Here is a 15,431-nt window from a genome sequence, read left to right as displayed (position 1 = left end):
CCAGACCTGTAGACAATGCATCTGCTGCTACTATGGTCAATAGTTCTGGATCGTAATGTGCTAAAATTTCAGAGGAAATTAAAAGATTTTTGATTTTTACAAAAGCATTTTGCTGGTCTACATTCTTGCACCACTGTTGACCTTGTCTCAATGGCTGTCTCAAAGACTTATTGACCTCTACCAAATTTGGTAGGAACTTGCCTACTTGGTTGACCATCCTGAGGAATCTCTGAAGCACAGTAATGTTTCCTGGGCTGTGGAAACTCTCTGATCACCTTTGGTTTTTGTGGGTCAACTGTTAATCCAGTGGCTTGTACAATGTGACCTAGAAATTTAATCATACGTTTGGTGAATTCACATTTTTCATTCGTGGTTGGGCCTGTATCCTGTAAAACTTTTGTGACTGCTCTAACTCTACTATCGCGCTCTTCTCTCATGGAGCCATGTACAAATATGTCATCCACATGGCATATTACTTCTTCTACGCCTTCTAGGCTTTTGAGACATTGTTCTCTGGAAAATTTCAGTAGTGAACACAATTCCGAATGGTAATCTATTAAAGCAATAATGACCAAATGGTATTATAAATGTGATCAGCAATCTGGATCCTTTGTCCAGAGACAAGCGCCAAAATCCATTGTTTGCATTTAATTTGTTGAATAGAGTACTGTTAGTTAGTTTGACAAGACTGTCATTTGCTGAGGCCATCAGGTGGATCTCACATTCTATTGATTTGTTTAGTTGAGTTAAATCCACACAGATTCTTATAGAGCCATTTGGCTTTGGGACAGTGACTATCTCTGAACACCATTTTTTTGATATGGCTATTGGTGAGGTAACTCCTTGTTGTAGCACGTTCACAGTTTCTCCCTTGACTTTGTCCAGGAGTGGGTGAGGGACTTTCCTCGGTATGAAGAGGAAATTGGTTTAGCATCAGCTCATAGGCTAATATGGTACATAGTCTTCAGTTTTCCTAAGCTTGTAAATAATCTTGGAACTTCATTCCTGAATACGTTGCTGCAATGCTTAACAGCAACTTCATCAACTGTATAGATTAGCTTCAATTTTAAGTATACCTTCCTGCTTAGTAAAGAAGGTTATTGATTCTGGATGACATGCAGAGGTTCAATGGTTTCTCCATCTTTGGGCTTCAATTTTGCCATGTGTTGGCCTATAACTTTCAGTGTAGCCCCACCCGGACCCTGTAACTTGATAGATGAAGGCTGTAGTGTAATGTGCTTAAGCCAATTTACTTGGTTGGATAAGACAGAAACTCCTGCCCCTGTGTCTAATTTAAACTCTGTGGGATGTCCATCCACTTAAAGTTTACTTCCCCTAGGAAAGTTATTTCCTTTCTGTGTGGTCCTTCCACTTCTTCTATGTGGCTTGGTTTTAATATGTTTACCCTCTTTTTGCAAGCTATCTGTATTTTAGATCGGCAAACTATTCTAGTGAATAAAATGTCCTATTTTTCCACAGTTGTGGCACTCTACTCCCCCTGCTGGGCATTTTTCCCGCTAGTGCAGGTTTTTCCCGCCAAACTGAGAGCATTTCAAGATGGAGGTTGGCACACTTTTCGCTGTTTTCGCAGGCTTCAGCTTTGGTGCACTTTCCCTCTTCTGGTCTACATACTAAACAGCCTCGCTCATTCCTTTCCATTGGACCTTGTTTCTTCCGCAAAGAAACACTCTATTTTGCTTTCTGAGCTCAGTTTGTCTCACAATTTGTACTGCCCTGATTAGAGTTAAAACTTCTCTCATTGCAAGAGATCTGAAGGAGCTTCATCTAGGACCCCAACTACTATTCAATTACAAATTAATTCATCCCTCAATGTTCCATAGCCGCAATTTTCTACCAGCCTGTATGGATCATTGATGAACGATTCTATGCTCCCGCCTGGTCTTTTCTTTCGCTTGTTAAATTTTGCCCTTTCTATAATTAAGTTTTTGCAATGCTGAAATATGAATCAAATGTTCGCTGGACTTCTTCATAAGAAGTTGATGTCTCATAGATTCCTTCCCTCACTATTATGTCATCGGCAATAGCTCCAACCTTTTTTAAAATTTGTTTATGGGATGGGCGTCGCTGGCTAGACCAGCATTTATTGCCTATACTTAATTGCCCTTGAGAAGGTGGTGGTGTGTTACTTGTTTGAATGCTGCATTCCATGTGTTGTAGGAACACCCACAGTGTTGTTAGGAAGGGAGTTCCGGGATTTTGACCCAGTGACAGTGAAGGAATGGTGACATAGTTCCAAGTCAGGATGGTGTGTGATTTGGAGGGGAACTTGGAGATGGTGGTGATCATAGAGTACTAACCTGATCCTTTGTTCTTTTCTGTGCAAACCAGATGCGGTTCTATATCTGAAAAACCTCTTTCTCCAGTTGTCCCAGTGCTTTGCTTGTTTCGAGCCTTCAGTGCTGAGGTGTGATAGTGTGGATTCCATGTTTGTACCAGGCCCCAGAATTGTTATTGCTTCACTGGTGTTGCCTGTTGATTCTGGTCTGTGCTCACGGCTGTCTAAACTTCAGACCTGTATTTCAGCTTGTATCTGCTGCACCCACGATGCTGTGACTTTTTGGTGAGTTCTGAATCTGTTCCTTTCACCCTTGTTTTTAAGGATCTCTTGCCTACCAGGTCTGTAGCTGCTTCTTAGAGTTTTCTCTAAGTCCTTTACTTCCTGTCCGCTCCCACCTTGTTTCATTGTGTGTTTGGGGTCTAAATGTTGTTCTTTCAGATTTGCCTATTATCCCAAAGTAAGCTACTTGAAACTGTTGTTTGTTAAAACCATTACTCTTTATTTACAGCTACTACATGCATATTAGGAACTCCGCACGAGGTTGGAACCTCTGCTCCCTCCAGGTTTTTGTTGCTCAATCATTTGATGTTACATCATCTTAACATCAGCACCATGTGCTTCTGACATTAGCCTTTTACTCTAAATCTCCCCCACTCCCCAAGTCTTTGGGTGGAATTTTCCATACCCGTTGGCAATGGTAGTGCTCAGCAGCGTGAACAGACAATATGGCGAGACGTCCAGAAATCGGTTTCACAAACCAGTGACACCAGTTTGCGATTGTCCCCTCAGCCCATCGATGGCGAGCTGCCATCGGATGTCGGGAACCTCATTGTAATACATCTGCATATCACAATAAAGCCAGATCACATTGATGTGTTTCACAACAGCATATCTAAGGCGTGCACTTGGCAGCCTGCACTTTGAGGGGAACTCGGAGGTGAGTGCACAGTAACGTTGCGCAGCGCTCACCTGGGTCACCTATTGGATTTCAAAGTTGAGGCACATTGTTGGAGGGGTGGTGAATGGCAGGAGCAAGGGCTGCCCTGCGGTTGAGGCGACTTGGGGGTGAGGGCAAAGGCTGCCCTGCATTTGAAGGTGGTATACAAGCACATGTAGGGTTGTGGGGGAGGGAAGTGGCCACGCATTCAGGAAAACTTGTATAACATGACCATTCCCCTGCAGCTGAGACAGTTCAGACGCAGCCACATTGATATCCGTCGGGTCTCTAGCTTATCTGCCCACTCAAGCGACGCAAAGGCATGAAAGAGCCACCAAGTGCTCCAGATCTTTTCACCCCTCGAGCACACACTGCAAACTAATGAGCATTTTAGTGGACTGCAGAATAATTGGATGACTGAGCACATTGTACAATCTCCTTGCTAAGGCTGGCTGTGGAGCAGATACTGGTGGAGGAGCTCACAGCCCCTTGCAATGTCATCATCCTGGTTTGGACCAGTCTCCCTAATGGTTCAAGATAATAGTGCAGCCTTGCAGCGCATGGGTTAGGAGAATGCCTGAACCTGAGCTGAGAGCACAGCCTGCAGTCCAATGGGCAAGGCTGCCGCCAATTGATTGGGTGGAGGTGGTTGGGGTTTTGGGCAGCCATGCAGTGCATAAAGCTCCGGACATCCAAGTGGTGGCCAGCGCACCCCAGAATGCGTTAAGGGGCCTTCAGACTTAACCAATAGAGGTTCTTAGTATACCCAAGCCAACCCACGAGTCTCTCTCTTTCATCCTGCTGGAAGAGTACATCAGGAGCATGGAGCCTGGTGAACTAGCTGTATGCCTTGTGGCGTACAGAGAGTGAAGATAACAGAGAAGAAAGCGATGGAGGCACCTGGCTGGGCAGGGGGAGGAGTAGCATCCTCAGGAAGAAGTGGTTGCTGGGGCTCCAAAGTCCCAGGAAGGCTTTGAGAATATCAGGTTGTAAATAGTTATGTTTTAATTTGTCCTTTTGCTTCCAAGATAAAGGAGAGGTGGGATTTCCAGGATTAACGAATCAGAATTTCCACCTGGTTACAAGACCCATTTGATTCACATTGCCATGGTGATGGGCTTTGACAGGGAAAGGGTTTCTAAGATATCCCTGAAAACTCACAGACAAAGGCAGTCTGCGAGGATGAAGGAGAGAGAGAGCAGCTAGAGGTCGAAAGTCTCTGTGGTTCATTATGCAGGAACATGAGTAGGAGCTCGCCGTGGGATTGAAAAGTCCAACTTTGTGATGATTTAAAACAAGGCTGGAAGATTTGTCTAGCTCCGCGGGTGGGATGAGGTTCCTAACATTAATTTAAAAATAAAAATGTTTTGACAGAAGTTTTACTATGTCTTTGTTCATGTGAGTGAGTCCTATGTGGGGACTTGTTTTTCACATTTTCAAAATCTTTATTCTTGCCTTCAGGGAGCTTTCAGTGCGTGCTCCCCCATGCATGCGCAGACTTTTGCCCTCACACTCCTCCCGCCCCCACCCCGGTAGCGTTGAGCTTCTCTGTGCACCTTTCATGCTGTTTGCCATTAATTGGTCAGTCAGTGTGAAAACACAGTCGGGGGCTGATTGTGGGCAGTGGACTGTTTCCCGACTGCTCTCGTGCCCGCCCGCCCACCGCGCCTGCCCAATGACCCTAAACTCCTGCCCATACAGGATAAAACCTCTGGTCCAATGGATTGTGTCTACATATTTTAAAAGGATCTGGGGAAGAGATAGTAAAGGCATTGCTACTCATATTTAAGAATTCATGAGAAAAAGTCATAGTGCCGGAGGACTAGCAGAAGGCTAATGTAATTCCTATATTTAAGAATGGGGACAGAACAATTCCAGGGATTTGTAGACCAGTCAGCTTAACATCAGTGCACTCCCTACTAAAGGAGACAATGGAATAGTATCTACAAATGAGAAATATTAAGCATGTATTTCGAAAGGGAAAATCTGTTCGCAAAACCTTATTGAAATTTTTGAGGAGGTAACAGAGAGAGTGGTCAATGGTAATGCAGTAGATGTAATTTATCTGGATTTTCAAAGAGCCTTTGATAAAATGCCCCATAATAGACTAATGAATAAGGTCAGAGAATGTGGAGTGAGTGGGCAAGTAACAGAATGGATTGCCTGTTGGCTTCAAGATAGAAAGAAAAGAATGGGAATAAAGGGTAGTTACTCAGAGCGGCAGAAGGTGGGAATTGGTGTTCCACAAGGATCAATGCTGGGACCACTGCTATTCCCAATTTATATTAATGACTTTGAATCAAAATCACAATTTTGAAATTTGCGGATGACACCAAATTGGCAGGGTGGGATAGTCAATACTGAGGAGGACTGCAACAAATTTCAAGAGAACATTAATAAACTTGCAGAATGGCAAATCATTTGCAAATGAACTTCAATACAGATAAATGTGAAGTAGCAGACTTTGGTAGGAGAATTACTTGTTACTTGAATTACTTATTACTTGTAAGGTGCAAGTCGAGGTGGGATAGAGGAAGAAAGGGATTTTGAAGTGCAAGTACATCAATCACTAAAAGTTGTGCCACAGATTAGCAAGACCATAAAAAAGCAAACCAAGCACAATGTTTTATTTCCAGGAGGATGGAATTGAAAAATAGGGAAGTTATGCTAAACCTATATCGTATCTTGGTTAGACCACATTTAGAGTCAGTACTGCATGCAGTTTTAGTCACCATATTATAAGAAGGATATGGAGGCACTGGAGAGGGCGCGGAGAAGGTTTACAAGGATGTTACCAGAAAAGCGTGGGCAAACAAATCAGGAAAGGATTGACAGGCTGGATTTCTTTTCTCTTGGAAAAAAGGCTGAGGGTGACCTAATAGAAGTCTTTAAAGTTATGAAAGGTTTTGATAGAGTAGATAAAGAGAGAATGTTTCCTGTTGTGGGGAAGAACATAACTAGAGGGCATCAATACAAGATGGTCAACAAGAAATCCAATAGGGAATTTAAAATAAACTTTTTTCCCCTAAGAGTGGTGAGAATGTGGAACTCGCTACCATGTGTAATGGTTGCAGTGAATGGTATAGATATAATGAAGGGGAAACTAGACAAGCATATAAAGAAGAAGGGAAAAGATGGTTACGATGGTGGATTTAGATGGGAAAAGAGGTTGGAGTGGAGCAGAAGCATGTGGACTGGTTGTGTTGAATGCCCTGTTTCTATATATCCTATGCAATTCAAGTAGGCCCCAAGTGGGGTTGGCCCGCCAAGGCCAGTCAGACAGGCCTCGGCAAGGGCAGGGGAAGGATGTCGATGTAAAGGACAGCTGGGCAATCTTCCCACAGAGGCAGCCCTTGCTGCTGGTCAGTCTCTCCATTGGGCACAGGATGCCCAAACAGGAGGGGATGCCCCTGCCATGCCACAGGCACGCCTGCCAGGGTATATCTGGTGTCTTGCCCACATGACATGGATTAACCCATCCCCTGCCGCTGGAAGAATACCTGTGATAGTGGGCTGAGGCCCTTAGTTGTCTCTTAATTCGCCATTTTTGGGCCTCCAGACAGGAAGGCCATCCTTCCCACCCCAGACCTAATTGGGGGGAATCAGGAGGGTGACAGAATTTCCACCCTGAGCCTTCCTGGCCCACTATATGGCCCTTCCTGCCTTCCAGCCCACTCTCGGGGTGGAGCGAGCATTTGCACAATTTTTCTGTGATAACATTTAGTTCTAAATTCCCACATGCAGCAAATCCCTTTAATTACAACTTGGTTCTAATGCTTCAAGCATTTGGGTAAAAACATCTCAGTGATTCATTCAAGCGCTTTTAGTTACTTCACCTGTCCCTTAAACTGTGCTCTACTAGCTAAGCTGCTTTGTTTGAAGTTTTACTGTCAACTGCTCTATCTTCCACTTTTAGTGAGTTATTTTACCTACTTTTTAATAAAGGGATACACACTGAGCCATCAAAGGAGCTCATCAGTTGTGGAATTCAAATCAAAATGTTTAGATTGGAACAAAAAAATGTTACAAAATCTGTGTGTGGATGTTGGTTGAGTTCAGACTAACATCCACCTCCCCTTCTTCCTCCGCCACTACAGTTGAATAGTCTGCCAAAACTTGTGTCTATGCTCAGTTATAATGAATGGCCATGGATGATGACTCCTTTTGTTTTGAATGTTGATCCCAGGTGGAAAATCACTATTGAGTTTCCCTCCTTTGTGACACAACCTAAAGTTATCCTTTTTCCCCACCCCTTCCCCTAGCCTTAACTGAACTATTCTTAATAGTGAGTACATTTCAGATCAGTCTACAAGTTCAAGATAAAGTTAAAGCTATCAATACAGCTCACATTGTCTAACCCTGGTCCAGCTTGTTCTGTGCTTTACATGCTCTTTTTGATGGCTGAGACTCTGCTCACATTCAATCTCTTGGCCTCTTCTCTCATCAGGATTGCACTGTCCTACTGTACTATTTTAACGTCTCTACTACCATGTCATTGCTCTACTACTCATTCTTTTTACAGTAGATTAAGTTTAAGGTAAACTGTTCCAACCTGCCTTGCCTGCCTCTACCTGCTGCTGTTACTTACTGGACTTCAGGGCTGTACTTGAGTGCACTGCTGGCTTCTCAGCTTTACTCTGGCAATATATTGGACCTAGAGCAGAAAGCTGCTTTCTCCTAGGGAAAATTCCATTTCTTTTCCGGCTTCTTGGCTTTACTGGGATCTTGCCCTACTGCCTATTTCTACTAAGACTTTATTCTCAGCTGGACTGCCTCGAAACCAGTGTATGTCTTGCTTCCAAGGCTTCAGTTTCTGCTCCTCAGTTGGGACTTTCAATTTTCACTGAGCTAGCTCTGATCTGTTCCTGCTGATTCCCATCTCACCTCAATTCCATTCCCATGCTTCTGAATTATCCTTGTTTTGCTTGGTTTCCTTCTACTCTTCTGATAACTTCTTCTCCTTTGATCACCTCACCCTCTTCCACCTCGGTTCCCACTCCTTTAAAATTCTCATTGACTATTATTCCCCTGTTCCTACTCTGCTTCACTCTCATTATCTCCCAAAGATATCTACATCGCTTTCCTCCCTCAGGGAAGTCTCAATTTTGGTGTTTTTGGACCACCTCAGCTCCCTTGCGCTCTCTCTTATAATTCACTGCTCTCTTGTCCTTCATTAAAAACTCCTTTGATATATACTTGCCAATCCATATTCAGGACCACTCCTTTACCTTACCATTTCCTGTGGCCACTCTACTCTTATAACTATGCCTGCAGGAAGGCCATTTCTGACCACTTCCTTGAATTCACCATAACCCACAGATCCCTGTACCCACTCCCCAGCAACACCATTTGCTTTTGTGTTCCCCTAGAAAAAAATTCTCCCACAAGTCGCTTACAACAGTGCCTTCCAAGTTCTTCTATTGACTATGATACGTCAGCAGCTGTCAGTTTGCTCAACCACTGTTTCTCCTCTATGATTAATTATCTTGTTCCCAGTGAAACAATTACTGTTTCCTACCCTGGTCATTTCCCTTGGTGTGTCTCCTATCTTTGCTCTCTCAAGTCCATGGAATGCAGTCTTGAACATATCTGGTGCATAACTGGCTTAACTATCCATCACTGGATCTTCCTGAACCATATCAAACTCTACCTCTCCTCTGCCAAAACTGTCCACTACTCTATGATTATCCTGGAGAGCAAAGATAACTTCCAGCTTCTTTTCTGAATTACAAACTGCTCCTTAGGTTCCTTTTCTTTGCTCCTCCTTTACTTCTAATTGGTTTTGCCAGCCAGAAGTTACATAGTGTCAAGAAAGAATCATTATTCAGAGGATGGAGATTGTTATATCTCAGTAACTGATCTAGTTATCACACAATTTGCTTTGCTGGGAGGATGAGAAAGCAATTACCAAACACTTACTACATTAATAATTTATAGCAATTGTGGGTTTTCATCAAACTGATCTTGCAGATTTACAATTATAAGGTAAATTTTAAAGAAAAATTAACAGTTAATATTATTTTCACAGACTCAGATTAGCAAACCACATAGCAACTTGCTAAAATATTTAGGTATGTTGCATTTTTTGAAATTTGGAAATGAAATATGTTTTTTTCTTTCCTTCATTAGGATTCTTGGCTTTTACAAAGGAATTTTACCTCCCATCCTAGCTGAGACACCTAAAAGGGCTGTGAAGGTAAGTGCAATGTTTTCTGTCTTTAAACTATTACATAGTGGAAACTGTGAGGCTGCAGCTCCTGCCATGAGTCAAGAGGGCTTGTGATGAAAGGGTACAAATAAGTTGAGTTCTGGATATACTGGGATCCATCCTTCTCTGGCAGAGACCCCTCTGCCATATATCAAAGAAGGCAATTGGCACAACTGGGTATGTGACCATGGGCAGAGACTCTCAGGCTGGTTGTTTGATGGGCTGTTGAGAGCAAACATTGGCCTGCTGAACTAGCAAGAGAAGAAAAATTTCCTCAGGATATTTTGGACAGCAGAAAGGTTACTCTTGCAACATTTTGAGAGAGAAAGACCAAGCATTCCCACTCTCCTGATTGCACATTCTTTGACAGGAAGTTGATCCAGGAATTAAAAGCCCACAGATTTTCAGGCCCCACTATTTCACTCCTGTATTTAAAGCATTGCGGTAGAGACTTTCTGGCCTTGATCTACAAGTATACCAGTTAACCCGGATGAGGTCAGAAAGATATTTGGGTACTCACTGTACCTGGAGGAGCTTGCAATTTGCCTGATAATAAAGGCAGCATGGCCTCCACCAGATTTTGCTATTTCCCCAGCTTGCATGCTGGATGTAGGTCCTACATTTTAGGGTTCAAAGGTTAGTGGAAGGTCAAGGAAAGTTTTGCTGGCAGTGAGGACTGATGTTAATGTTGATTTTCACTTATTAATGACATGCCCTCACAGTGGCAGACCTTTATGATGTACCAGTATTGGTTGCCACGCTGTCTCAGACAAAGTTGTCTGGTGGCAGCTAGAAAGAAAGTCAGTCAAACTTGCATTTATATAGTGCTTTTCATGGCCTCCGGACATCTCAAAGTGCTTTACAGCCAAGAAGTACTTGTGAAGTGCAGTCACTGTTATAATGTAGGAAACATGACAGCTAATATGCAGATAGCAAACTCCCACAAACAACAATGTGATAATTACCAGATAATCTGTTTTTGTGGTGTTAGAATAGTGCCACGAGATTATTTACATTCAACTAAGCAGGTAGATGGGGCCTCAGTTTAATGTGTCAGCCAAAATACCACATCTCTGGCAGTGCAGTATTCCCTCAGTACTGCACTGGAGTGTTAGCCTTGTGGTTTTTTTTTATTCTCAAATCCTGGAGTGGGACTTGAACTCGGAACCTTGTAACTTTGAGTCCATATCCAGCATGCAAAATGGTCCCATGGCTAAATATATGACCAAGACAGGGGGGCATTTCCAAGGCCAACAGAAGCACTAATGCTATCTGTACTCCCAAGCAGAAAACCTATCTGTCATGGCTTGCCTTTAAATGTTTTGTGTGAAAAGTTTTATATATTAACGCAATTTTTATTATACGAACCAATCTTCCATGGTGTCGTCCATGGAAAGCCAAGTCAAGGGCCAGATTTTGCAGAGTCAGGCCAACTTCAGAGTAATTTAAAAATGGCTGGCATGACCATTTCGAGATTCTTGCACAAATTCCCAGCATTGGCAATTTTTGTCAACACGGGGTAAGGGTGCAGGAAGTGAGTCTGCACCATGCACTCCCAACGTGGCTGGTTCCATTGTGGGGGTAAGCATCTCATACAGCCCCCAGTTTTCCTGGACTTGGTCTGGCTTGTCGAAGACACAAGTTTCATGGCCCCTTAGAGGAGTCTTGTGCTATAGTCTGGACTCGGGAACCTTTTGAAAGATATGCTTAAATGATCCTACCCATCTCCCTTTCATGCCTCCATGCCCCCGCCATGCTCCCATGCTCCTTCCATGCCCCCTCCATATCCCACATTCCCTTTCCATGCCCTCCCTACTCCCCATGCCACCTCCATGCCCCCATGCCCCTTCCTGATCCCCCTGCATCCTGCATGCCCACTCACCCTGAATGTATTATTGAACCAGTGAGCCATCTAATAACAATGGCAATCCTTGAAATGGGAAATGTATCAACAGAAACAGATGGCCAGACATTTGTTTCTCCAGATGGCCTTATTATGAATGTTTGACTGAGCTCCAAGGCTCACTAGGATTAGCTCAGCAGGGGGTCTGTTTTCATAAACTGAAGTGGAGTGTTTGCTTTGATTGTTTGACATCATTATGAAGTTATAATAAGTTTTTATTTCATTGAATTGTTTCTTTTAATGCCTGTATATTTATTTGGACAAGATTAAGAAGCCTGAAGTGTGATAACGCTTCTGTTATTGATACTATAATGTCTCTGCTTGATTGACACATTTATAAGGTTATAAGAGCAGCAGTTTTTTTTCAAAACAGATTTTTGAATGGGTGTTTTTTTTTAAATGCATTTCAAGACTTGCTATTGTTATTATATGGCTCATTGGTTCTATAGTGTATACTGGGTGAGTGGGCATGGAGGATGCAATGGGGCTATGGAAGGGCTGGGGTGCAGGGAGATGGTTTGGGGGCATGGAGGGCACGGAAGGGGAATGGGGGCATGTAGGGGCTATGGAGGGCTTGGAAGGAGCATGGGAGTATGGAGGGCAAGGGAGAGCAAGAGGACAGGGTGGGGCTGCGAGAGGGTGTAAGAAGCGAGAGCTGAGGGCCTAAAAGTCCTTAATATAACTGGGGTGAAGTCCCAAAGAACTGAAGTGGGCCTTCTAAGCAGCACACCTCAGCAATCGCCTGCCTTCGTGGCCAAATCTGATCTGCTTCCAGGGTCAGCCTGACTCAATCCTGCCCTGCCTCCCCATGGGGTCACTTATATGGAGACTGGTTGGCCAAGTCATGAAGTTCCTGACTTGAGCTTCCTGCCTCGATGGTGAAACTCCGGCCCCAAGTGTCATCTTCAGGTTAAGCAGGTTTAGAGGATAATTAGATCAGGGCACATAGTGGTAATTTAATTGGTGCAGAAATGAGGCATTACAGTGCCACTGCTAGTAGGAAGCTGGAATTACCGTGTGACAAGTTGATTGGCAGTTTTCATATAAATATGGGCATAGAAATATATAATGGCAAAAGCTGATGCAAAAGTTTGTTAAAAGTCTATGAATAGGCAGTAGGACTTTGTAGACAGCAGTATGTCCAAACATAAGATTTTCTAACATTCTGTTGTGTTGGATGTATATAATTCCTGTTTACCAGAGAAATGAATGTTGAAAAAATTAGTCATACACAGAACTAAGCTATTCAGCCCATTGTACCTGTATCAGCTCCTTGAAAGAACTAGTCTTTCCCCGTGGACCCGCAGTTTGTTTTTCCTTACCATGATTCTATCCATTTCCTCTTTGAAAGTTATTATTGAATCTGCCTCCACCATCCTTTCAGGCAGTGCAATCCAGAACAATTCGTTACATGAAAAAAATTGTCCTCATCTGCCCCTCTGATTCTTTTGCCAGTGCCATTAGGTCACCAGCCAATGCACTACTTTATATATTGTGTTAATTTTTCATTTTTGTCCAAAAACTATATTAAAAAAGTTAAGTGCGGTCACATATTTCCAAAAAGATTATTAAGGGGTGCTTTTCCTGATTTTGATTCAGGGGATAAAACAGTGATAGGTCGAGAGATAAAACAGCGAGAGTTCAGGGGATAAAACAGCGAAAGTTCAGGGGATAAAACAGCGAGAGTTCAGGGGATAAAACAGCGAAAGTTCAGGGGATAAAACAGCGAGAGTTCAGGTGATAAAACAGCGAGAGTTCAGGGGATAAAACAGCGAGAGTTCAGGAGATAAAACAGCGAGAGTTCAGGTGATAAAACAGCGAGAGTTCAGGTGATAAAACAGTGAGAGATCAGGAGATAAAACAGCGAGAGTTCAGGTGATAAAACAGTGGGAGATCAGGAGATAAAACAGCAAGAGTTCAGGTGATAAAACAGCGAGAGTTTAGGGGATAAAACAGTGAGAGTTCAGGGGATAAAACAGTGAGAGATCAGGAGATAAAACAGCGAGAGTTCAGGGGATAAAATAGCGAGAGTTCAGGGGATAAAACAGTGAGTGTTCATGGGATAAAATAGCGAGAGTTCAGGGGATAAAACAGCGAAAGTTCAGGGGATAAAACAGCGAGAGTTCAGGGGATAAAAGAGTGAGAGTTCAGGGGATAAAAGAGTGAGAGTTCAGGGGATAAAACAGCGAGAGTTCACGGGATAAAACAGCGAGAGTTCAGGGGATAAAACAGCAGGAGTTCAAGAGATAAAACAGCCGAGTGGAGAGAAAGTCGGGAGATTGAAAACAGTGCGAATACAGAAATGTAAGTTTCTAAACAAGCACACGGAAAGTAAGAATTTATAGGCACAGCAGAGGGAGTTGATGTGAGTAAGGGTGAAGAATTTCTACTTTCTACTATTCTCCAGTTTATAGTTAATAACACAATAATAAGGTTAAAGCAAGTAAAAGTAACTAAAATTTAAGCAAAAAAGTGATTTAAAAGTTTAAGGTTAAGGCATGGCAGGACAGCTCATTCAAGTGGAATGCCTGTCTGTGTGACATGTGGGGAGTTGTGGACACTTCTTGTGACCCAGACGAGCCCATGTGCAGGAAGTGTCACCGGCTGCACAAGGTTGAGCTCTGCATTTCAGAGCTTGAGTCACTGAGGTGCATTCGTGAGGTAGAGAACTACTTCAGCACATTTAGAGAGGTAGTCACACTGCAAGTTAGGGGCTAGTAGGCAGATAGGGAATGGGAAGCTGCCAGGCAGTCCATGAGAAAGACAGGTAGTGCAAGAGTCCACAGAGATCCTGCTCATGAACCAGTTTTCCATTCTGGATGTAGGTCAGGATGATGGATCCTTGGAGGAGTGCAGCAAGAGCCAAACCGTGACACCACGGGTGGCTCAGCTGTGCAGGGGGGGAGGAAGAAGAGCAGAAGGGCAGTACTGGTAGGGGATTCTTTGGTTAGGGGAGCAGACAGGCGTTTCTGTGGCCGTCATTGTGACTGCAGGATGGTTTGTTGCCTACCTGGTGCTAGGGTCAAGGATGTCACAGAATGGCAGCAGGACATTCTTGTAGGGGAGGACGAACAGCCAGAGGTCATGGTCCACTTTGGTATAATGACGTAGGTAGGAAGGGGGATGTGGTCCTGCAATCGGAATTCAGGGAGCTAGGTAGAAAATTAGCAAGCAGGACCTCTAAAGCAGTAATCTCTGGATTACTCCCAGTGCCACGTGCCAGTGAGTACAGAAATAGGAAGATAAGGCAGATGAATGCGTGGCTGGAAGGATGGTGCAGGAGGGAGGTCTTTAGATTCCTGGGACACTGGGACTGGCTCTGGGGAAGATGGCACCTAATACAAGCCAGAGGGGTTGAATCTGAACAGAGCCGGGACTGAGTTCCTTGCGGGTCGTTTTGCTTGTGCTGTTGGGGAGAGTTTAATCTAACTCAGCAGGGGTGTGGGAACCAGGAGAGAATATTAGAAAGTAATACCAGGATGCACGGAATGTTGGGAGAGGCAGATAGCACTAAAATAGAGAATAGTAAGTTAAGAAATGAAGTCGGAGCAAAGGAGCACGTAATGAAGTCTAAATCAGGGTTACACTGCACGTATGTGAATGCACGGAGTATAGGTAATAAAACTGGGGAGTTACAGGCACAGGTTGCCTTGTGGGATTATGATGTTGTCGCAATAATGGAGACCTGGCTTAAGGAAGGGCAGATCTGGGTGCTAAATATTCCTGGTTACAAAGTGTTCAGAAAAGATAGGAAAGGGAAAAAAGGAGGAGAGATGGCATTTTTGGCTGAGGACAGTATTGCAGTAGTGGAGAAAGAGAATATGTCAGAGGATTCAAGGGCAGAATCGATTTAGCTAGAGCTAAGGAATAAGAAGGGTGAAATTACATTGCTCGGTCTAATGTATAGACCACCAGCTAGAGGGAAGGATATAGAGGAACAAATCTGCAAGGAAATTACAGAGAGGTGTAAACATTGTAGAGTAGTTATAATGGGGGACTTTAATTACTCGTATACAGACTGGGATAGTAGTAGTGTAGGGGGCAGTGAGGGATAAGCATTCCTAGATTGTATTCAGGAGAATTT

The 15,431-nt window shown here is 43.6% G+C and overlaps 1 protein-coding gene across 8 annotated transcripts in view; it reads left to right on the top strand.

Moving 5' to 3' along the window:
- slc25a21 (solute carrier family 25 member 21) overlaps positions 1-15,431 on the top strand; it is a 788,318-nt gene that overhangs the window by 681,404 nt on the left and 91,483 nt on the right. For all 8 annotated transcript variants that reach the window (XM_078562809.1, XM_078562804.1, XM_078562808.1 and 5 more), the window contains one exon: positions 9,366-9,432. In XM_078562809.1, the coding sequence (XP_078418935.1) occupies positions 9,366-9,432 (67 nt within the window). The remainder of the gene's footprint in view (positions 1-9,365; positions 9,433-15,431) is intronic.

This window comes from Cetorhinus maximus, chromosome 18 (genome assembly GCF_964194155.1).
Source record: "Cetorhinus maximus chromosome 18, sCetMax3.hap1.1, whole genome shotgun sequence".
NCBI lineage: Eukaryota > Metazoa > Chordata > Chondrichthyes > Lamniformes > Cetorhinidae > Cetorhinus > Cetorhinus maximus.
This window is presented reverse-complemented; position numbering and strand designations above follow the sequence as displayed.